At 42.6% G+C, this 23,260-nt stretch overlaps 1 protein-coding gene across 1 annotated transcript in view; it reads right to left on the bottom strand.

Moving 5' to 3' along the window:
• lrp2b (low density lipoprotein receptor-related protein 2b) overlaps positions 1-21,802 on the bottom strand; it is a 73,849-nt gene extending 52,047 nt beyond the window's left edge. Inside the window, exons 1-21 of the mRNA XM_061230442.1 lie at positions 21,781-21,802; positions 20,175-20,285; positions 19,887-20,009; positions 19,256-19,372; positions 18,470-18,580; positions 17,299-17,412; positions 16,721-16,837; positions 15,842-15,985; positions 11,299-11,415; positions 10,993-11,121; positions 10,642-10,811; positions 9,795-10,018; positions 5,678-5,884; positions 5,237-5,439; positions 4,707-4,847; positions 3,962-4,171; positions 3,336-3,528; positions 2,603-2,728; positions 2,075-2,205; positions 1,833-1,970; positions 766-1,047 (exon numbers count right to left, since the gene is read on the bottom strand). Coding sequence (XP_061086426.1) covers positions 766-1,047; positions 1,833-1,970; positions 2,075-2,205; positions 2,603-2,728; positions 3,336-3,528; positions 3,962-4,171; positions 4,707-4,847; positions 5,237-5,439; positions 5,678-5,884; positions 9,795-10,018; positions 10,642-10,811; positions 10,993-11,121; positions 11,299-11,415; positions 15,842-15,985; positions 16,721-16,837; positions 17,299-17,412; positions 18,470-18,580; positions 19,256-19,372; positions 19,887-20,009; positions 20,175-20,285; positions 21,781-21,802 — 3,130 coding nt within the window. The remainder of the gene's footprint in view (positions 1-765; positions 1,048-1,832; positions 1,971-2,074; positions 2,206-2,602; positions 2,729-3,335; positions 3,529-3,961; positions 4,172-4,706; positions 4,848-5,236; positions 5,440-5,677; positions 5,885-9,794; positions 10,019-10,641; positions 10,812-10,992; positions 11,122-11,298; positions 11,416-15,841; positions 15,986-16,720; positions 16,838-17,298; positions 17,413-18,469; positions 18,581-19,255; positions 19,373-19,886; positions 20,010-20,174; positions 20,286-21,780) is intronic.
• Positions 21,803-23,260: the final 1,458 nt, after the last annotated feature.

Raw genomic sequence — 23,260 nt, 5'->3', positions numbered from 1 at the left:
CCCTCAAAGGCTTCATACTGTTTTCTTCCTTCGCTCTCTCCCTCTCCCTCTCCCTCCCCCTCTCTCTCTCTCTGAAATTTACCAATGTATATATGTTTGTTTTTGTATTATTAAAAATAAAGTTGACCTCCCAAGAGGGGGGGGGGAGGGGGGGTGGTGGCGGGAATATATAAAAAATAAAAAAAAGGAAACGTATTTCACAGCTTGTTTTTGTGTTTCATATATGTAGATCTGAGTATTGTATAAGCATCACTATATGTACAGGACTGGCCTCCTGATGCTCATCCTGAATGATGAAAAAGGGGTAACACAGGTGTGGTTTGTCTTCAATGAACAAACACACAGGACACACAGTTCTACACACATACACACATCTACAGACACACACTCATACACTCACTGAGCACTTTATTATATAGACCTGTACACCAGCTTGTTAATGCAAATACCTAACAAGGTAAAAACGCTTTGTTAATGAGAGAGGTCAGTGGAGAAGGGCCAGACTGGTCAAAGCCGACAGGAAGGTGACAGTAATGCAAATAACCACACATTACATTATTGGCATTTGGCAGACGCTCTTATCCAGAGCGACACATTAACTAATAACAGTGGTATGCAGAAGAGCATCTCTGAACACACGTGACAAAACCTCTAAGTGGATAACCTTCAGCAGAACCAAGAAGTCAAAAAAAAAGTCTAATAAATACCTAATAAAGTGCTCACTGAGTGTAGACAGGCTCACACTGATACAGACACACGCAGTACCTGTATCGGTGCAGTTTTTTTCATCTTTGTTGTCTACGCAGTCTTGTTTGCCATCACAGCGGTAGGAGTTGGGGACACAGCGTCCTTCATCGCAGGGGAAAGAGTAGTCCCCACAGCTGGTGTCCGGTGGTGGCACCGAGTCATCCTTCACACAGTCACGGTGATTCTCCTGCAGCTTCATGCCATAGGGACAGCCGCACACATGATTGGACGAGGGTGTTGGGAAACAGAAGTGACTGCAGCGGCCATTGGTGACTGGGAAGTTGCATTTGCTGTGAAAAGCTGTGCAGGAGAAATACTTGAACTCAACATTTGTCTCTTTATCTTTGTCAGAAAAAGAGGAAATAGGAATATAGGACAGAATAACTTTTTCTAATCCAAGTGGTATTTGTTTTTTTTAATTCAAGAAGTATTTGATAGACATAGGGCACATCACAGCTCAAGCGACTCCAGGGAGGTACCGAATCTGAGGCCCTGTTTAGACGACAATGGTTTCTGTGGTGTAGCTTTGCAACTCAACACCACAGAATTACATTACATTACAATACATTACATTTTTGCCATTTGACAGATGCTCTTATCCAGAGCGATGTACAGTTGATTAGACTAAGCAGGAGACAATCCTCCCCTGGAGCAATGCAGGGTTAAGGGCCTTGCTTAAGGGTCCAGCAGCTGTGCGGATCTTATTGTGGCTACACCGGGATTAGAACCACCAACCTTGCATGTCCCAGTCATTTACCTTAACCACTACACTACAGGTTCAGTAGGGTCCGTGTCGTCACAGTTTCATGTCATCACCCATCTCCTCCCCTCACTCCTCCCACCGTTATCACAAGAATTGCGCCTTACCGATTTACACGGAAAAGGTTGGGACGGCGTTATCAAATAATTCCACTCTGGAACCCGTTATCAAAAGTAAATGTTTTCAGCCCTCCAAAACGCCAGTGTCCAAACGCAACAAAAGCGTGCCGTTTTCGGCAGGCACCGTCATCATGTAAAGCCACCCTTAATGTGCAATGAAATGTAAGGTTCAGTTCGTGAAGCAATGATTCCCCTTGTCTACTCACTGCTGTGAATCGACGCGGTGTAGGCCTTTATGTTCATAATGCCATAAATGCCCTTCCGGATGGGGGTGATACCTCCCCCATCCCTTTTCCGTAGGCTGAACACCCCGTTCGTCCTCCAGTCTGACACAAAAAGGTGATCTGAGGGGGATGCAACACAAACACTGTCACTAAGCGCAAAGAGAACGACAGAGAGGAAAACAGACTGAAATTACCTGCTGATTTACAGAGGTGGGTGCCCCTACCTGCGTGGACGGTGAGAGAGAAGGGATGAGTGATCTGACCGATGTTGGGGAAGGTCCGCCTATCCAGGCCACTCAGGTCAACGTGTTCAATTTTATCCAGAAGGGCATCCACCCAGTAGACCCTGTCCAACCTTGAGGATGGAGCCATACCAGAGAAAGCCTGAGCATGGAAGTTAATTAAACCTTCCAGTTCAGAATGATTTTCACATGCGCAGCCACCATTCAAGTACTTGGTTTCAAATACTTGTCTACGCTTTACTGAGTTTACTGCCTGATGTATTGGAACCTATGAAATACTCCCAAAAAGGGCAAAGCCCGTCTTCTGATCCTCTTGGTTGGCTCAACTGCATCAGGACAGAAAAGTATTTGACTACTTTCATCTATTTGACCTAGGTCTGAATGAAAGCACTTTTGATATCGAATCAACAGATGTGCCTAAAACATATGCAGGCACATACAGGCACATATATATCTAATAGCAATAAGAATGTCTGGTGCATAAACCAATGCGTGTTCCTTTCACCGTACATGTAGTCTATGGCAAGCCCATTGGGCCAGCCCAGAGTGGTATTGATAAGGGGAATTGCGTTGGTGCCATCCGAGAAGGCTCTCATGATCACAGCAGGGCGGTACCAGTCCGACCAGAAAAGGTATCTGCAGGGGCACAGGATTTCACACATCAAATAGGATGCCATGGGAACCAACGCTTTAGATTGCCTTAATCCAGTGGTTCGCAAACTCAGTCCTTCCAACTTCCAACCACAACTGCAATCCAAGAATTTTTTACAAGCTGTTAATTTTAATTACTGTATGTGCTTTTCCTTTAGAGGGAGGACTTACCCTCTTAAACTACATTTTGTCAAATATGGTGAAAAGTAAAATTATTCAATAATAATTGGGGTTGGAACAAAAACCAGCATACATGGGGGTACTCCAGGAACGAATTTGGGAACCACTGCCTTAATCAATCAAATAATGTAAGCCTTTCCATCTTAGAAATGCTGAGGAAAAACAGGGACATAGAAAATTACATAACCACTTTTATGAAAGCATTGTTTAAATGTCTGAGCACACAGCATTACAGCATTAAAACTCAAGGTGAAACGACACATTTCCTTTTAAGTACCAAATCTCACCCCTTACTTAAAGTTATAAAATTACAATTTCTCATATTTGGAAAGCTGAAGATGTTTTGAGTGAGTGTGAGGGGAAATGTCAGGGAGAAGAGCATGATGTCTTTCTGCAGCGACCAATGTCTCACCCAGCACTGGGATGCACTGCAATGCCTCGTGGGCTTTTCAGGCCTGTCACGATGTCCCGTCGAGACTTGTCCGGAACCTTGAAGGCAACAAGCGACCGAAAGGTGGAGGATGTCCAGAACAGAACCTTGGAGGTCCAGTCATAAGCCATGGCTTCCACCAGTCCAATTCTGTCGCCACTCAGGATCTTCTGGTCTGAAAATGACAATGTTAAACTGCACTTTCACAACCGCAACAGACACTCACCGCTGAGGGCATGATTTATTTTAAAATAAATCTCTTCATGGGAGCAAATTCATGGGGGGTGGGGGGGCTTCTCTGTTAAATTAAATAGTGATCTTTAACAATAGACAGATACTTATGTACACATATGGAATCTGCTTACTCTTGTTCAAAGACACAACAGTTCACAAGAGAACTAATTTTAATTAAATTCAGATTCATGGAACTTGTTCTGTACTTTTAAGAAAGTTGAGAAGTTTTCCTTTGATTAATATATTCCCACAATTCTCTTCAATTGATATAAGGAAGAGTTAAATCCCTGAACTGGTTTGAACATATAGTATGAAAAGAGTCCATGGCTTGAAAATCAATCCCATGCCGTCCAGAATGCGGATCTCAAACTCACTTGTGCCATTGACGGCTGCCTTGTAAATGAGTGACTTGCTCCTGTCGTTGAAGAAAATGGTTTCTTCGTTCCCGTCGTACTCCACAGCAGAGGAGGAGAAGGTCTGTATCAGACCACTAAGGGGGAGGATCACATCTTCCTGCAAGGACTGGTTCAATGGGATTCCCCGCACCGCTGTCTGTGTTGCCACCAACAGGAAGTCTGTCAGCTCTGATGGCAAGAAAAAAAGACCCCAAAAAAGTCAGACATCCAGTATTTAGCAACGAAAGATGATACCCATTTGCAGCAGGTCACCAACCGGGGACAGAAGATTAGAAAATGACAAAATAAACTTGCATGCAGACTAATGCTGCTGAGGAGAAAGTTTTCCGTATCTTCATGTAGGTTCAGTTATCATGCTCTTAAGCATTATAACTAGAACAAGATCACATTGTTGATTATTTTCACAGACCAATCCCACAAACTTTCTTTTCTACAGAATCTAAAGCAGAGATCAGCAACTCACGGTCATCAAGGGCCAAGAGCTGCTAGTTTTCCACCCTCCCTTTACCTGGGAGTCAGGTGTGAAGACAGCCTGGCCAATCAGTATCTACTGATTACCCAGGAAAAAAAATAAAATAAATAAAACCAGGGATGGATTTTGATTTGAGGGCCAGAGTTGATGATCCCAGCTCTAAAGAGTCGGCATGCAGAAAGCTGTGGCCCCTTATCGCCCTGGCCCCTTCCCAATGACCCTGTGACTCACTCAAGCAGGTGTGGCGGTCAGACTGCAGATCGTAGCCTAGGCGGCACTTGCAGCGGAAGCCCAGCCCATCGTTGTCAGTGCGATGGCTCAACACACAGATGTGATGGCAGCCCCCATTGTGTCGACCACAGGGGTTCTTCACTGTGAAGAGAAGGGAGGGAGAGAAATGAATTTGTTTCCCTGGTGCTGAGCTGCACAAGGACAAAAAAATTGTAATATGAAAGACAAAGAATAAGAATGAAATGTGGAAGACGGAAGATGAACAAGCAAGTAGTGTCAGTGTTATTTTTCCTTTTGAAGGGCTTTTCATGATGATCTTTATCGTTATTTTTATTTGGAGAATAACTGTATACTGTAGCATTTTGTCTATTTGCTTGTAAGAAATTAGCATTTTATTAGCCAATTAATTACTGACTGGACCTTTACCTGGAGGTTAACAGTATCTACACTGGAATTAAGGATCATAGAACACAGATATTTAATTGTATATCTGAAAAATGTATGGGTTTTATCATACAGATTTTTCTCACCAATGGGTTGGAGGGCACCATGTGAGACCACAATGTGACCAGGCTGGCTTATGGTGAGGTACAAGAATTTGGAGTTGCTCCCATTGAACCTGTTGGCCTGCACGACACCCATCTTAGTCCAGTCCGTGAAGAAGATGTGATTCTCAAAAACAGAAAGGCCGTACGGGTGTGGAACCTGAGTACCACCCTGCATTACTGTTTTCCTGAAAGATTAGAACCGCTGTCATTTTACTGAAAACACTGTCACTGTTGCTATATGACAGAATACAGCATGCTTTAAATGTGACCCTAGACTATGGAGAAATGAGTGAAGGCTAAACATGTAAAGGCTAGAAAAATGGTCCTAAAAACGTGTGCTAGGATTATTTCACTGAAAACACTACAGTTGCCTGTAAAATGTCGGACTGCTATTATTTACAGGCATGTTTCTCCCCACAGTACCTCTCAAGGCCATTGTAGGTGACTGTCTCCACCACATCAAAGTGGCTGTCAGCCCAGTACACTCTCTGGGTGATGATGTCTAGGGTGATGCCAGTTGGAGCTCCAAGCCTGGTCTTGACCAAGTCCACCCGGTTGCTACCATCCATGAAGGCCCTCTCCAGCTTGACGTCTTCATTGTTGTAGCCCTTGTCAGTGAAGAACATGTACCTGAGATGCAGGGAGGGCATTCTCATCATTCTACTGGGTCTTTCTACCAAAAGATTTACCATATGAAGATCCACTTTCTAAACAGTAATTCTAATTTCAGTAGGGGAGACCAGGGCGCAAACTAACATGGGGTGTGTTGAAAGATGAGGATTTAGCATAGTTGCATTTGTACAAAAAGAATGATGGGTTATTAAAAATTAAAAATGAGGTTTTCACTTATGTATTATAGCAACTGGTGTCTCATGTGTGAATGGCAGGACAATTTGAAAACTTAATCAAGTGTTATTAATAAATCAGTGTTTTAGCACCATGCAAGTAGTGTTTTTTCACCTTGCATTTTTTGACAAACTGACGATGTGTGGACGCCACAGACTCCAAATATAAATCACTGCCTTGTGGGTTATAAGGCAGTATAGTTTTGACACATGTCACTAGCAACCAGAGACCAGGTCTCCCCTAAATGAATAATCCATTACATTCTGTGTCCAGAACATAGGTCTTCCCTGAAAAGGTGTTCAATGAGTAAAAGATTATCATTATTAGATTAGATTATTATACCTAAGAATAATTAGCATTCAGCATTAAAACTAATTGGATTTCAGAATCCATTTGTGTCTACCTGGAACTACAAACTACAACTAAAATGTGAAAATTAATGTCTGGAAAAGTATCTGGTTGAACTGTAATGCAACCACACATCAATTTACCATATTTTGAGCTTAAGCAGGGCATGCTAATAAATCCAACCAAAAGCAAAAGGTATCCTTATCCATGGGCCGCGTTTCCCGATAACGGTGTCTCTTAGTATTTTATGAAGACAAGAAAGGTATACCTTACTAAAGTTGTTTACTTTTCTAGGTGTGTTTCCTTAGGAGGTTACTTAAGGCATAGCTTCTACATGCGGTGTTACTAGGCCCATCGAATACTCCAGAATCGATTATTCACTCCATGCAGTGACTGTTTGACTTGGTTATGAGAGAAAGTAGTGTTCTTTATTAATAAAACACTTCAGAAATACTTAAAAATATTGCTTAACTTATTAATTGAATTAAACACTTAGAAACTAAATTACCCAACTGTATATACCATTTTCGGTTTGAGATATCAGATTGTTGGCGGCACGGATGGTGCAGTGGGTAGCACTGCCGCCTCACAGCAAGGAGGTCCTGGGTTCAAATCCCGGTCGGCCGGGGCCTCTCTGTGTCTGTGTGGAGTTTGCATGTTCTGCCCGTGTTTGTGTGGGTTTCCTCCGGGTACTCCGGTTTCCTCCCACAGTCCAAAGACATGCAGGTTAGGCTGATTGGAGAGTCTAAATTGTCCGTAGGTATGAGTGCGTGAGTGAATGGTGTGTGTGCCCTGTGATGGACCTGTCCAGGGTGTATTCCTGCCTTTCGCCCAATGTATGCTGGGATAGGCTCCAGCCCCCCTGCGACCCTGTTCAGGATAAGCGGGTTAGGATAATGGATGGATGGATGGATGGATGGATGGATATCAGATTGTGGTATCACACCTCGTCCCGCTATGCCACCTAGCACTGTGCCTTCTTTGGCATGTCATGTTTTATGTACATTATTTTAATATCTTTGTCATGGTGCCTTAAATGACTTTGCAATCAGGCTTGATTTGCCAAAAGCACCATCAAATTACTGGTGTAAGTCACTATTTTTACTGATTAGCTGACGTTTTCAATAAAATCGCACCAACAAGCAAAACGTACCTACACGAAAACAACATAAACTATGGCGGAAAAAACTAAAAACAAAGAAAGAAGCAGTCCCACAGCTTCACAGCAAATGAAATGGAGATATTGTTCGGAGGTGGCACTGAATACTGAAACATTCTTTTCCAGTTTTAGGACTACGGTGTCCAACAAAACAACGGTTAAACATCCCTCCAGCCCACAGAGAGACTGCGAAACCCTCCATTTATAAATGTCATTAAAAAGGAAATTAAGCAACATGTTCAATAAAGTGTAACATGCATCCTTTGTAATGTACAATTGTATTCCTTGCATGAAAACTGATTTCAGAGGCTTGCAGTCGTAACAGTGGTGGCTACAAGCAGAGTGAGCTGACAACTCGATAAGGTGTAGCTAAGAGTGGTCCAGACCAACCTTATGAAAGTGCCACTTACAGAAGGTATACTTAGCTAAGAACGTTTCGGGAAACACGCTGAAACGTCAAGGTATAACTTAAGAACAGCGCAGCGTTAAGAAGTACAGTTAAATTACAAGATTAGTCAGACAGATGACGATATGTAACTTATTTGCAGATTGTCATTGTTTTAAATGTACCTTAAAATTGGTTTAAAAAAATCTATATATTTCTTTGTGAAATAAAAGCAAATAAAGTATCACAGAGTGAGCTCCATGTTTGAGACAAAGACTCTTGCTTTGCATTAATGGTATTTGGCAGACGCTTTATCCAGAGCGATGCTTTGGATGCATACTTAAGGCTCATCATTTCCAGACTTAATTTTTTTATTTAAATTAAATTTTTATTTTTTATTTGAATTGTAAACATTGTCCTTTCTTTTAACCATAGGCTTTGTTAATGGAACGGCACATTTAATGACGTTTGCAGTGACATACACAAGAAATAGGCCTAACATTGTCATAAGAACCCAAATCATTCTAATACAAAATACTTCGTGTTTACTATCGTGTTTAATCCCCTAAGCCGCACATTTATTTCCATTCAATCATTTTTGACAGTGCAATACAACTAACGGTTCTATTTGTATAAGCTTTTTTACGATACAATTGCTTTAGCAACCATCTTTTGTGCGGTGACAAAACAAACATGGGAGGACCTCGACTTCTATGCATTTTAGAACTTCACAGACAACATGAATCAGGCTAAAATTAGTATTATTTTCACGGTGCACATTTTTCCTGCTTCTATCTCCAAACTATAGTTGGGAGGAATGGGAGAAGCAAACCACTATTCCTTTTCGATTCCAGGGTTGAAGCTGCTAATTATATAACACCCAACTTAACCAAAAACTCCACTCACTCGCCCAGGCCAGCGGCCTCACATACACACACAGACCAATCAGAACACTTAAAACAGAAACAATCCCCATGATTCCCACTATTAAAGCCGCATACCCTGATTTACCAACAACAGCAATGGTGTAGAGATCGATATCCTTAATAGATTTAATTCCAAAAACATTTCAAAGGTGGAGAAACATCAATAGAAAAATCTAAAATCCAGGAGAAAATAGGTTTCATCCAAAACGTACTTTTTTTTTATCAGGGATTTTTTAGGGGCAATCGGCATTTTTGCCAATGATGAGCCTTGTGCATACTACACAATTTTACGTTTGTAATGTTACATGTGATTAAAGTGCACATTCTCTAGTTTTTACACAGCTGCAGTACAGACCTGACAGAGCATCACCAGAGAAGATACTCAGCACCTGCTGATGTCTTTGGGTCACAGGCATCAAGCAGTCATTGCATGCAAAGGATATACAAAAGTACTAAATATAACATAATATCTTATGTTAGATAACATTATTATGGCCCAGACATTATGGTGCCCTGAAATGGGGGGGCTATGTATAAAATGTGCTGCAGCTTCTACATGGTGAAACTAAAATGTATAAAAATATCTTTAATAAAAGCAGATAATGTGCAGTTTAAACACGTGTGAATTGTTTGGTTACAAATCTAAAATTGGGGAGGCAGAGCCAAATCAAGAAAAAAAATATGTGAAACATTACATATCTCACTGTATATCATCAGAAATGTGTTGACGCCAATGCATGCCAACACATTTTAAAGAGTAATAAACAGCTAATAAAGTGCTCAGTGCGTGTAAGTTATATAGAAAAAACTGTAAAAATGAGAAATGTATTGAGGCTTCAAGCACTCCATATTAGGGTTATGGTGCATGTCACTCACCCAACTGTGGAATCCAGTGCCAGTCCATGGGGGTTCAGGAGGTTCTCTCCAATCAGGGTGACTCGGTCCTCCCCGCTGAAGTCACACAAGTCAATTCGATCCACTGAACTCTCAACCACGTACAGCTTGAAATTGATCCAGTCCACTGCAATGTTTTCAGGACTGTTCACCGCCACTGACAGCACCACCTTCAGGTCCCCTCCATCATAATTGACTGAGTAGACCTGGGGGTGACACAGTGGACCACCATGAGGTTGTCTCACAGTGGGACAGGCTAGGTACAGTTAAGCAGCTTTCGTGTCATCAGCATACAGTAAAAATTCTTGACATGGCGTCAAGCCATAAAATCTTTACAGAAGAAGCATTGACACCCAACTTGGCAGCAATGCTGTCTGGTGTAGCACACAGCTCAAAATGAAGTTGAGAGCCATCAAAGTTAAAATTGTTTAAACTTTGGCCTTGATTGAAACTGACCTTTCCTAGCACGTCCAATCACCTCACAGCTTTGTATGAAGCAGGCAGATGTACCGCTACTAGCAAGAACACAGGGCTGTTTAGAACTTAGGCTATGCAGCTAACTGAGTTAGCACAATTAGTTTGATGATATTTTGGGATAAACCCAGAATTTAGCCTTGTATACCCGCAGACAACCTACTACCACCTATTATTACAGCGTGGTACAGTTTAATGAACCAACAGCTTGTAGGTTGGATGATGGTCAAATTTCAACAGCTGGGGGCACTCGATTCTTCCCATTTCTTGTCACTGTCCTACTTTCTTTGTCCAGCTTTAGGGTGAGTGAAGCCAGTGGATGAAATCCAAAGGCAGTAGCCACATCTCTGCACACCTTTCTATTGACAGTGTCGGTCCAGAAGGCCCGTTGGCTGTGCCAGTGGAAGGCCACGCCCATGACCCGACTTTTGTTCACTGATTGGACCAGGGTTCTAACAAACCGCCCGTGCACATCCGCCATCATCACATCCCGGCCATTGGAGAAGATCAGCTGGGGTAGGCCATCTTGGAGGGGGAAAGGGAACAGATTAACAGATCAGATCAGATCATATAATTCTAAACAGTTTTATCCCCAATTAAAGACTGCAAACGAATGATCTGCAGGTTAGTGGATGCAGGAGAGCGCGAGTGATGATGTCTTAACATACTCCTGCAATAGTGCGAGGGACTGTTTTACTTCCTGTACCTGACACGTTGGCCCGACAAATGTGCCCTTGTTCCAGGAAGAAGCCATTTGCACAGCTGCAGTGATGTGTCCCAGGGCGATCCTCACAGAAATGGTCGCAGACACCCCAGATATTGCAATCATCATAGTCTGAAAAACACATCCAGGGCATCAATTCCAATCGCCATCAACCAGTACCATTGCCATACTGCTGATCATGTAGACACCATCATTTAATGAAAGCCCTTTCAACTTTATTATGATGACTGGTTGTGATTGCATGCCAGACTTTATAGTACGTTATTTTCATACTTAAGAGGGACTCACCCACACAGGTGCGACTGTCATTAGCAACGATGAAGCCGTCAGGACAGTAACAGGCTCCGCCCCTTGGGGTGGGGTGACAACGGTACTCACAGCTCAGTGCAGAGCACTGCTCCACCCCTGAAGGAAAGACCAGGAAGCGCTCACACTGAACCGCTTACTTCCACTGAATTCTCCCATAGCCACTTTGATGAAGCTAGAATTTCATAGGCTAACTGTATTAGCAAAATCTGACTTGGACCAGACAGCCAATGTCTTGCAGGTCTGAGATAGGGGTCTCATGGGGATTCAGTACATTTCCGGACAACCACACCATTTCAGTTACGTAAACCTTGAGCTGTTACTCACAGGAAACACTGGGATCGGCAGAAAAAACACACTGTTGACTAAATCTTCGAAAATGCTATTGAGAAAGATAAACCAGAAGATTTACAACCAGAAACTGCGGGTCCAACCCTTACCACAGCCCCAATCCATCACGGCGCTTGACGGTCGCCCGTTGGGGTCCGGGGTTGTATGTTAGATGACTGAGCGGGTGGTAATGCGGATCCCGTTTCTGGGGCACCGGGAGCGTATTTATTTATTTTTGGTGGAATCCCCGGCTTACCCGATCATATTGGGTCATGTGTGGTTAACTATACACCAACCCCAAATAAACTGGGGAGACCAGAGCAATCCGGTGTCCCGGTGGGGTCCGCATTGCACTAACCACTCCAATCAGACGCACACTCCCACGGCTCCCCTGATAGAGATTGACATAGACTCAGAGTTGGACGAAGAGGAGGCTAGGGGGTTCCCCAGCCCTCAGATTAGGACTCCGGACATGGAGGAGCAGGTGGTGAGCCTGGAATGGGATTCAGTCTGCGATTGGAATCCCCCCGTTGACGAGGGGGAGGGCAGTGACGTCACTGACTGGGACTCCGAGAGCCTTTTTCGGGCTTCTGACAGTGGGGATGAGGGCCGGATGGTAGGGGCGATTGCGTTTCCACTCCCACCTAATGTACCCAGGGAATATAGCAAGGTAGCGGAGGTATTTAGCAAACAACGGGCCACTACGTTACCTCTGCACCGGTCACATGACTGTGCGATTGAACTATTCCCTAGTACAATCCCGCCCAGAGGTGCGCTTTATTCATTGTCGGTGCGAGTCCATGAAGGAATATATTTGCGACGCATTGGCGAACGGGTTCATTAGACCGTCTACATCACCGGCGGGGGCAGGATTCTTTTTTGTGAAAAAGAAAGACGGCGGTCTAAGACCCTGCATTGATTATAGGGGGTTAAATGCTACTATCAAAAATAGGTACCCCCTGCCGCTGATGAACTCAGCGTTCGAGCGTCTGCAGTCGGCGTCCATTTTTTCCAAACTCGACCTCCGTAATGCGTACAATCTTGGGCGAAGAATGGAAAACGGCTTTTAACACGCACACCGGTCATTATGAATACCTGGTCATGCCGTTTGGCCTCACCAACGTCCCTGCAGTATTTCAGGCGCTGGTTAATGATGTGCTCAGGGAGATGCTGGAGAAATTTGTGTTTGTCTATCTGGACGATATTTTAATTTTCTCCAACAATATCTCTGAACACAGACTCTGGTTCTGACACGCCTTTTAGAAGCTCGCCTGTTTGTCAAGGCGGAGAAATGCGTTTTTCACGCTAACACCGTTTCGTTTCTGGGGTTTATTGTGTCTGCGGGAAAACCCGAAATGGACCCAGCGAAAGTAGCGGCTGTTCGGAATTGGCCTACTCCTGAATCTATCAAGCAGGTGCAGAGATTCTTAGGGTTCGCCAATTTTTATCGCCGTTTTATTAGAAATTTTAGCACGGTGGTTGCACCCATCACTGCGCTTACCAGGAAGACTGCTCCGGCACGCTTTGTGTGGACTCCCCGTGCGGAGGCGGCGTTTGTGGAGTTAAAAAGAAGATTCTGTACCGAACCTATCCTAATAACTCCGAACCCTTCTCTTCCATTTATTGTGGAGGTCGATGCCTCCGAGCTGGGGGTGGGCGCCATTCTATCACAACGGTCGCCCCTAGACCAAAAAGTGCATCCCTGTGCGTTTTTTTCTCGATCGCTGTCTCCCAGGCCGAGAGAAATTACGACGTGGGGGATAGGGAACTTCTGGCGGTGAAATTAGCCCTGGAAGAGTGGCGGCACTGGCTGGAGGGGGCGGAGCATCCGTTCATGGTGTGGACCGACCACAAAAATCTAGAATACATACAAACTGCCAAGACACGCAACTCGCGTCAGGCCCGCTGGGCGCTGTTTTTTGTGCGTTTTTCGTTTATTCTGACATACTGTCCAGGGTCAAAAAACACGAAACCCGACGCCCACTCCCGGGTGTTTGATAATACCGACAGGGAGCACACTCCTCAACCCATTCTCCCTAGAGATCAGATAGTGGCGCCAGTGATCTGGGAGGTTGAGTCGGCGGTACGAAGAGCGTTGCGCCTAGAGCCGGATCCAGGAGGGGGTCCGCCTCATTGCCTCTTTGTGCCCGCTGGGGTCCGGTCCCAGGTGCTGCAGTGGGGACATGCCTCACGGCTGGCACCAGGGATTTTTTGTCCAGGCGGTTCTGGTGGCCCGGGATGGAAAAGGACGTTCGGGAGTTTGTGGCCGCCTGTTCGGTTTGTGCCCGCAGCAAGGGCTCGCACCAACCCCCCTCAGGGCTATTACGGCCATTACCCATCCCGAGACGCCCTTGGAGCCACGTGGCCCTAGATTTTGTTACGGGGTTGCCGTCATCTGAAGGCAACACGGTTATTTTGGTGGTGGTTGAACGGTTTTCCAAGGCGGCTCATTTCGTGGCGCTCCTAAAATTACCTGACAAGTGTGCTGGCCCCGGCGGAGGTCCCTCCACCACCTCCATGGCTCATTGAAGGGGGCCCGGTCTATACGGTGCGCCGCATCCTGGCTGAGCGCCTCGTGGGCAGGGGTAAGCAGTACCTCGTGGACTGGGAGGGTTATGGCCCCGAGGAGGGCTCTTGGGTCCCCTCTAGGGACATTTTGGACCCAGAGCTCATCCGCGAATTCCGCAGGCGGGGGGCTGCAGGATCGTCTGGGGCTGCTCCTTAGAAGGGGGGTCCTGTCAGGGTTGGGGGTAGTACCGGTTGTGGCCACCAGGGGTTTATTATTTTCACCTGGTGCTCAATAGTGTCTACCTCCAGAAGGTATTTAAAGCCCTCTTTGACCATCGGTCGACGCTTTGATGTCACTGTTCGCTCTGCCACCAAGCTGGTAAGCACAGGGTAGACTCACTGTTAAATGAGTCAGGTATTGTGCTGGTTCTGGGTTTTGAATTTAAAAGAAAAAACAAAAAAAAAGGTAAGGAAGGTGTTCTGCTCGTTGTGGGTGTACACTGCGAACACCTTCCTGTAGGTTCTTTAGTTTTTTTTCTCTTTTGTTTTCAGCTCGTGTGAGTCTGTGGGTGAGGGACGTTGTCCCCGGTATGTATTTTGGTTTGTGCGTTTTCCGGAGCTGTGACTCACGGTTGTTTATTTTGTTTACCTAGTCTTTTATACTAGGTTCTACTTTTATTTTGGGGATCCCCGGTCCAGGGTTACAGGGCTTGCCTTTTAGCCCTCATTTTGGTTGTGTTATTCGCCCTGGTTTTTAAGGGTTGCTTTATTTTCATTAGCCGTTTTTTGGGGCTATTTTCTTTATTTGATCGGAGCTGTCTCCGAGTTGTTTTTCGTTTCCTGGACCTCCTGGGGTTTAGTGGCGGACACGTTCGCGTGCCCGCTTACTAGGGATTACCCTTAGTCGCGCCTGGCTCCGCCATTCCTCAACGTCATAAAAAAAGATAATAATGAACGCAAGTCATGAGTCACTTAAGAGGAGAAACAATAAAATAATAAAGTGTACAGCCTTATCCCTTGACCTGAGGAATACTCTGTAATAAAACACCACACCCATGAAACTTCATTCTTTTAAGACAGCAGTCTGTAACTTACATGCATACATAATGTATTTTAGACACAAAAATGGTAAAAGGCAGGCATTTATATTGCGCCTTCATCCAAAGCACTGTACAATTAATGCTTCTCATTCACCCATTCATACACACACACACACACGCACACACACACCAACAGCGATTGGCTGCCATGCAAGGCACAGACAAGCTCGTCAGGAGCATTTGGGGGTTAGGTGTCTTGCTCAGGGACACTTCGACACAGCCCGGGCGGGGGATCAAACCGGCAACCCTCTGACTGCAAGACGACTGCTCTTACTGCCTGAGCCATGTCCCCCCCACAGAACACACACACACACACACACACCTACATACATACCAACACCACAAACAAACTAGCCCAATGTTTATCTGACAAGAAAGCATATGGCTGAGGTGACAAGAGGTTGGTTGATGGCCAAATAATTAATAGCATATATAAATAAGAACTGTGTTGCTATGAGTAACAATGCACTTTCACTACAATAATGTACCTTGCATTTCACTGAAAATGTACCATTATTGTAACTGATCTTGAAAGGTCCTGATAACTCTATTACTGTGCATTACTGCTAAAATATGTATAAACTCACCGCAGGTCAGCTGGGCAGTTTCATTGGTCTCGTCAGCACCCCTGGGACAGTCAGAATTACCATCACACACCTTGTTGATAGGCACACAGAGAGGGGCACCTGGGCATGCCCACTCTCCTGGGTAACAGTCTCGCGAGTTGCTATCTGAAAATGCATACGTGCACATACTGTATACATTCACACATGACTGAAATAATACCTTGCAATCTCACACTGTTAAGCATGCAAGGTTTTAAAATGGCTTCATTTTAACTTACAGGGCAACTGTGTCGTATTGACAGCTCTGAGCAATCTTAGAAACTTAGTACAAAATAAAATACAGTCAGAAAGGGATAGATCTGCTAAAAAGAAGGAGTTTATATAATATTATAACATGTTTCTGTGAAATGATAATGCTCAATATAGCAAATCATTACACAGTGTCTCTTTTGATAAATCAGGACTTTGACATGTTCTAAGTTTATACTAGTCATGAGAGTGCGCATAGATAATTTACCAACTGGCATATGACTTTGACTCAAAGAACTCCATTAACTTACCTTTTTATGGAAAATATGGTATCATTTCAGATTTTAAGCATCAATGTATGTGGGACATGAACCTCTTGAGCATGTCTGCATGCTTTTATGCATTTAGGTGCTGCCACACAATTGGCTGGTTAAATATTTGCATTAACAAGCTGGTGTACAAGTCTACCTAAGAAAGTGCTCACTGAGTGTACACATTGTACGTATTAAATAAAATCTGAGAATCTGCACTCTGACCGCATTAATTGTTTGATTACAAACAGAGAAAATAAAACATTAATAGGAAAAAGCAGAAAAGGGCAAGGTGTGATAAAGGTATGACCCGGTTGTGCTTTCTGCCTATGAGTCTCACCACATCCGTTCTCATCGCTGTAATCCCCACAGTCGTTGAAGCCATCACAGACCCATTCCTGACTGATGCACCGGCCGCTGGTGCAGGTGAACTGATTTCCACTGCAGCTCTGATATTCTGGGGATTGTAGGGAGCATGATCAGGGTCATTCAAGTTATGCTTTCGCTATAGTCCCATAGAAAACCTTTTTAATGTTAAAACCTTTTTAAGGTTAAAACCTTTTTAAGTTTAAAACCTTTTTAAGGTTAAAACCTTTTTAAGGTTAAAACCTTTTTAATTTTGAATCAAGTGAATACTGAGTTTTCACTATTAATGGAAAGCCTAAGTGTTTTTCAAAAGGAAACTCAAACCAAATTATTTAAAATTCTAATTTTCTATGTATTTTTTACAGTTTACAATGAACAGTTTATCGTTTTACAATTCTAATCGTAATAAACAAAGAACAAAATTTTAAATGTTCTTCTTTTTGGAATTGTACGTAAAATGCATAAATATAGCCGCAATAACATGCAAAATAATTTTGCAACAAAGTGAAGTGGATGTGTCTGAACTGTTGTCAGTGTCCTCATTTTACTCACCACAGCCTTCCTCATCACTGTTATCTCCACAGTCATCCCAGTGGTCACAGACAAAGGACAGAGTGATGCAATAACCATTAATGCACTGGAACTGGTGTAGGGGGCAATGCTGTGCTGTTGAGAGAAACCAATAGGACCATGAGAAATGCTACATTTTTCTGCTTGTTTGAGATTTTGGTTGAACATTGCCACAGTCAAATTAGATAATATTAATCTATTTGTTATCACTGGTTTCAGACTAATAGCAAAACTATTCAGCAAAAGTTGAATGTGAACTATGCCATACCAAAATGGGATTATTGCTCTTGGTGAGGATGAATTAAGTGTTGTGGAATGAGAACCTGTGGTATGTCGTGGATATTGACAGCTAGCGGGGTGGTTAGGCACGACACAAAGCAGAGTGCATTTACACCCCCTGTATAACCCCTAGCGGTAACTCATAGCGTCGTTATGAGTCATCATTTGCTTTGCCGGGGTTTGGTGGTCTTGCTGGTATTTTGATCCGAGGATGTTGCCTTAGTTGCGCATTTTTTGTTCCTATCCTATTCCTTTCCAAATCCCCTAGAAGGTCAAAAGACACTTTAAAATCACTCATTTTGTTGTACTTTCTTAGGCTACTAGCGGTACAATGATGTTAATAATGTTGGGTTAATTTTGGTTACAAAGTAGATAACGGTGATAACACGGGCGATCTGTAGTGTAGTGGTTAAGGTAAATGACTGGGACACACAAGGTCGGTGGTTCTAATCTTGGTGTAGCCACAATAAGATCCGCACAGCTGTTGGGCCCTTGAGTGAGGCCCTTAACCCTGCATTGCTCCAGGGGAGGATTGTCTCCTGCTTAGTCTAATCAACTGTACGTCGCTCTGGATAAGAGCGTCTGCCAAATGCCAATAATGTAATGTAATGTAATGATCTACAAAAGCAGAGTAATATTAAAAGATGTGTGAAGATTCCATTTAGAGGACAAATGGTGTTTCTTCTGAAGTGCCACTGGTGGAGAATACAGGGCCCTGTTTCACGAAGCAGGATGACTTAGGTAGACTGAGGTAAAAATAGCTCATATTTTACTATAGCATTTTTATATAGTCAACACAGTTATCCAGCTAACCCAGTAATCCTGGTTTGTGAAATATCCACCAGGAGTGATTACTGGTTTGTTTGGCACTTACTGCAGTTGCTCTCATCCGACCCATCTCTGCAGTCCAGGATCCCGTTGCAGTGCTGGGAGTTGTCATAGCATGCTCCATTGGCACAGGTCTTCTCAGTGCAGCTGGGGTATTCTGGAATACATCACACTGGACCTTTTACTTTCTGGTAATATCTGACTCCTATGCACTTCCTTATTACCCAGGCAATGACTGTGTTTCCTATGAGGTTCATTTCGTGAACCATCTTGTAATCACCTGAGATACGAGGTAAATTAATGTCAAGGGCAAGAATGTGCAAGTTCATTGTGGCCTCTATATAATCTACTTCTGGAGTTTGTTGTATTTTATTTCAGATCCTGATGAGTAATGCAAAAGCATTTCCCTGTACCTGATGGCAAATGAACTGTGTGACATGGGGGAAGTGGTTACCGCAAAATTATCACTCTGAAACCATGAGGTATTTTAGCATACCATTATGAACAGTAGGAGTTATGGCGAGGTTTACAATATTATAGCCCCTATTACACTCCACTACTTCTGTTGCGCTTTAATAGGCATACATGAGATTGCCCGTTTTTCATTTTAATAGGAGTGAAAAGCTAGCTGTCATAAATATTGCTCAATGTCACTGCAACATCAGCATACTTCAAAAGACAAATAAATGACTGAGTGACAAACCCAGAGTGATAAATGCTGAGGGACAAAAACCATAAAGAAAAGCATAATTTAATACATTTAGACCTAGGGTAATGAACAGAGTGGAGACCAAAAGGAATCTCTTGAAGCTTTTTGAGCAAGGAGGATTACCACAGTTTTTCTCATCTAAATTGTCGATACAGTCCTGCACTCGGTCACACTTGTACTTCATCGGGATACACTGGCCCTCCTGGCACGTGAACTGGTCCGGGTTACAAGTACGACCACCTGGAGAACACAAAAGGGCACAGAATCAGTACCCTCAAGGCCCTGATGCTGGGGTCATTAATGATCATTTGTTATGGGTCATGTGTGGTACTGTTATACACCATAACAAGAAGATAAAACAGAAGATAAAATGCTACTCTGTGGAGTGGCTTTCACTTTGTGCTACTCACCATGTAGGTCAAGCATTTCCCAGTCTGATACAGCTCCCTTTCCAATATACACTCTAATGAACTCTTCCATCAGACTGCTCTTGCCACTTATCTTATAATAGGCATTGCATCCATTTTCCACTAAGTACACCTGGAGGCCGTACAGGCTCTCTCATCATAAAAGATGACATTAAACCATCTTGTGCCACACTGGATACAATCTGGTCACAAGGGCTGGTTTATTATCACCGTCTGCATCGGGGCAGTTTTATAGTCTCTGGAAGAGGAGAGCTGCTAGGCAGGCGCAATGCTGTGATAGATAAAGCGATCGTGGTCACGATAACGGGAGTCTCGTCGCTGCGTACCGCAGGTCCTCTGTTCGTCTGAGCCGTCAGCGCAGTCCTCCTCTCCATCGCACACAAACAGGCCGGAGATGCACTCGCCTCCGGTGACACACTGGAACTCCCCTGCCCTGCAGGAAGGGGGCGCTGAAAGGCACAGGGCGCAATAAGCACAACGATATTATAGATGAACATTTCTGCCGATAGAGCACGGGCTCGCTAAATGCGTATTGTTTAAGAAGGTAAATTATAAATAAAATGTAAAAACAGGAAGCGTATGGGTACGCGTGGGTGTGCTGCTGAGAAACTCACGGCAGTTGAGCTCATCGGAGTCGTCGAGGCAGTCCTTGGTGCCATCGCACCTCCAGCTCTGTTCGATGCACTGGCCGTTGGAGCACTGGAACTGACCGCTCTCGCACTGGCCTGTCACGGATATCACCAAATTCACAGACTCAACACCATTAATGAGCCGATAATGATAATTACAAAAAACAATAATCATTATGTGGCCCCTACAGTATGTAGTTTGGACATACAGTAGGTCCACTCATGCAGTGCATGTGCACTGTTCTTCTGGTGGATTTCATTCATAATATCCCACTCAAAATAATGTTACAGTATGTCAGCTAGGAGATGAGACTAAGATTTCACTTATTATTTAGTAAACGGGGTCATTCACAAAGTCATAAAATTGTAAACTCAAGTTTTAAAAAGATTTTAGGGAGAAAACTGTGGGTTTGTTTTTTTAAATCAGAAATGTAACATAAAATGAATGACAGTTGTGTGTGCAACCACGTAAAATGGATTTCATGCGAATCAAAGTTATTAAATCGTTCATTGCACTAATCATGTTCATAAGGAATAGCAGATGATACCATAGATTGTGCACCCCAGTTGTGTACCCTGTGTCTACATAAAATCTTGAATAGAACCTAATATGGGCTCCAGAATTATTGGCACCCTTGATAAATATGCACAATAAAAATGCTGTAAATAATACAGTTACTGACATAAGTTTTATTTTCCAACAGATGTAAAGCAGTGTGCGTTATCAATGATTCAGTGGAATCAACCAGTCTTAGAATTTTCAAATATAAAAATATTTCCCCAAAAAACAGGTCCAATAATTATTATTATTAATCAAAAATTGCTATTTAATAGTATTCAAGGTTATAAATCACAGAACATGAATTACATTTTGAAATCACCATTAAAGAAAAGACATGCAGTACAATATGTTAGTAAAGATTCCTTGATAATGCATGTCATGTGGGATTATTGGTTTTAAAAAAAGAATGGATATGAACATCTTAATTAAAGGTAGAAAATTAAATGAATGTTTTTTTCTCAAATCATTTAAGTATGCACTTACATGATTAACATAACATAACATATTAACAAATTATGATTAACATATGAACATAAACCTCTTTTGACACCCCGATGACCAAATTCTCCTATATTAGCTTGAAAATGTGTAATGCAGACTGCATTTCGATGGTTAAGATCATATTTTCTGAAATATATATCACTATGAACTATCAAGTGTAAACTATGGATTATGCATATCTAAAGCTGTTCTTGTGCCTTCCATCTTAAAAACATTTTCAATTAAGGATTGTAAAGAATCTCAAGGTTCTATTAGGTAAAAGGTAATAGGTAATAGGTAAAAAGTGAAAGTGAAGGACAAATGTTGATTGAATCCTGATCTTTTTCTTCATGTGATTTTATACCCATATATTAAATTAGCATCCATAGATACATACCTTGAACATGTTCAGTCCATTGACAGAGTAGTATTAACATAATAGATAAAAAGCAAAGACCCACACGGTCCATTCTGAACATTCCCTATTCTGTTTAACAACCTTTCTGTTTTGATTCTTAGGTTGGTAGGAAGAATAAAATCAATGCTCACGCACTGCATCCAATTTGTTCATCATTGAGTTACTAGTCTAGCTGTTACTGTGATGAAGAGCAACCAGCAAGTGGCATTGGGGCTTAAGGATGAAAGTCCTTCACCCTGTGACTTCAGAAATTTCTGTTAAAAGACAAAGTATACTGTTTATGGCTCTGCAGTATTCATGTAAGATTAACTTTTGCTGGCTAAAATTTTGACAGCATCAGCAAAGAATATATACACTCTGACTGTCATATAATTGAGGAAAATGGTTGATTTGACATTCAGAAGTGTAATGTGATAAAGTGATGTTTGACAAATTGGAGTAACTCAAAACTAGTCATAGGTCTGTGTAATAGAGGGCAGCATAGTAGTTGTATCTTTGAGAAAAGTATTTACAGTAACCTGAAGTTTATACAGGTACAGATGAATACTTAAGTAATATTTAATTGCACCATGTTTTATCTAATATATTGTCAATTTAGGTTTTAGAAAAAGCGTATTTCCGGCTTCTAATATATTTTCTCTTTTATTTAATGTGGGAAGCCCCAGTTAAGTTGTCAACATTCTTTGAACCAAGGAGCATACATACTCCTACGCACCAAAAACCTGTTCGTTGATGATTGAATGATAAATGCATGGCAGAACATACAAGCACAACATATTTCCATCGTTTTATTCCATTAGATAGAAGTATAATTTTCTTTTTAGTAAATACCTGTCCTAAACTTATTATTTCATAGGATACAGAATAAATCCAAGAGCCATGTAATGGTAGAGGAGTGCCACCCGCAGCTTCACTGCTGTGGAAAACTTTGCCCCCTTCCTGATTGCCTGAATTGTTTGATATCTTCAGAAAAAATGTAATAATAGACAATGGGAATCTGAGAAAACACATTTAATGAAAAAATCTATCAAACACGCATATCACTCCTGGGCAAAAAGTCATTGCTGCCTTAATTTTAATATCTGATTGCACAATAACTGCAGTCAAACTTTGTTTGCAAATCATAGGTTTGCCATGCCATGATCAAAGGAAACTCCAGAAGAGATTAGAAAAAATTGTTGGAATATGTCAGTTTGGAAAAGGTCACAAAGGCATGAGAGAAAAATAATCCAGGCATTAAAAAGAGACGCGAGCAGCAAAATGTACAACATCTTAAAATGATTAAATGGGTACAAATAATAAAATAATAAAACAATCATTAGATATGATAAACATAATAAAATACAAAAAGCATGAAACAGGTATAAAAGATCATTTAAAAAAAACAGCTTTAAACAGCTTTATAGGGTCCAAGCAGCAGTTTGCAAGCACAGAGACATTGGGGGAGAAAGCACAAACTCTACACAGAAAGGGCCATGGCTGGATTCAAACACATGACTTTCTTTTTTGGAGGAAATGTTGCTATCCACTGGACCACCATGTAAGTTCTTGAAGAAGCTTGGTCTATGGAGGCAGTACCCAAAACTCAGCAAATGCATAGGTGTTTATATG

Source organism: Conger conger, chromosome 2 (assembly GCF_963514075.1).
Source record: "Conger conger chromosome 2, fConCon1.1, whole genome shotgun sequence".
In the NCBI taxonomy this organism is placed as follows: Eukaryota; Metazoa; Chordata; class Actinopteri; order Anguilliformes; family Congridae; genus Conger; species Conger conger.
This window is presented reverse-complemented; position numbering and strand designations above follow the sequence as displayed.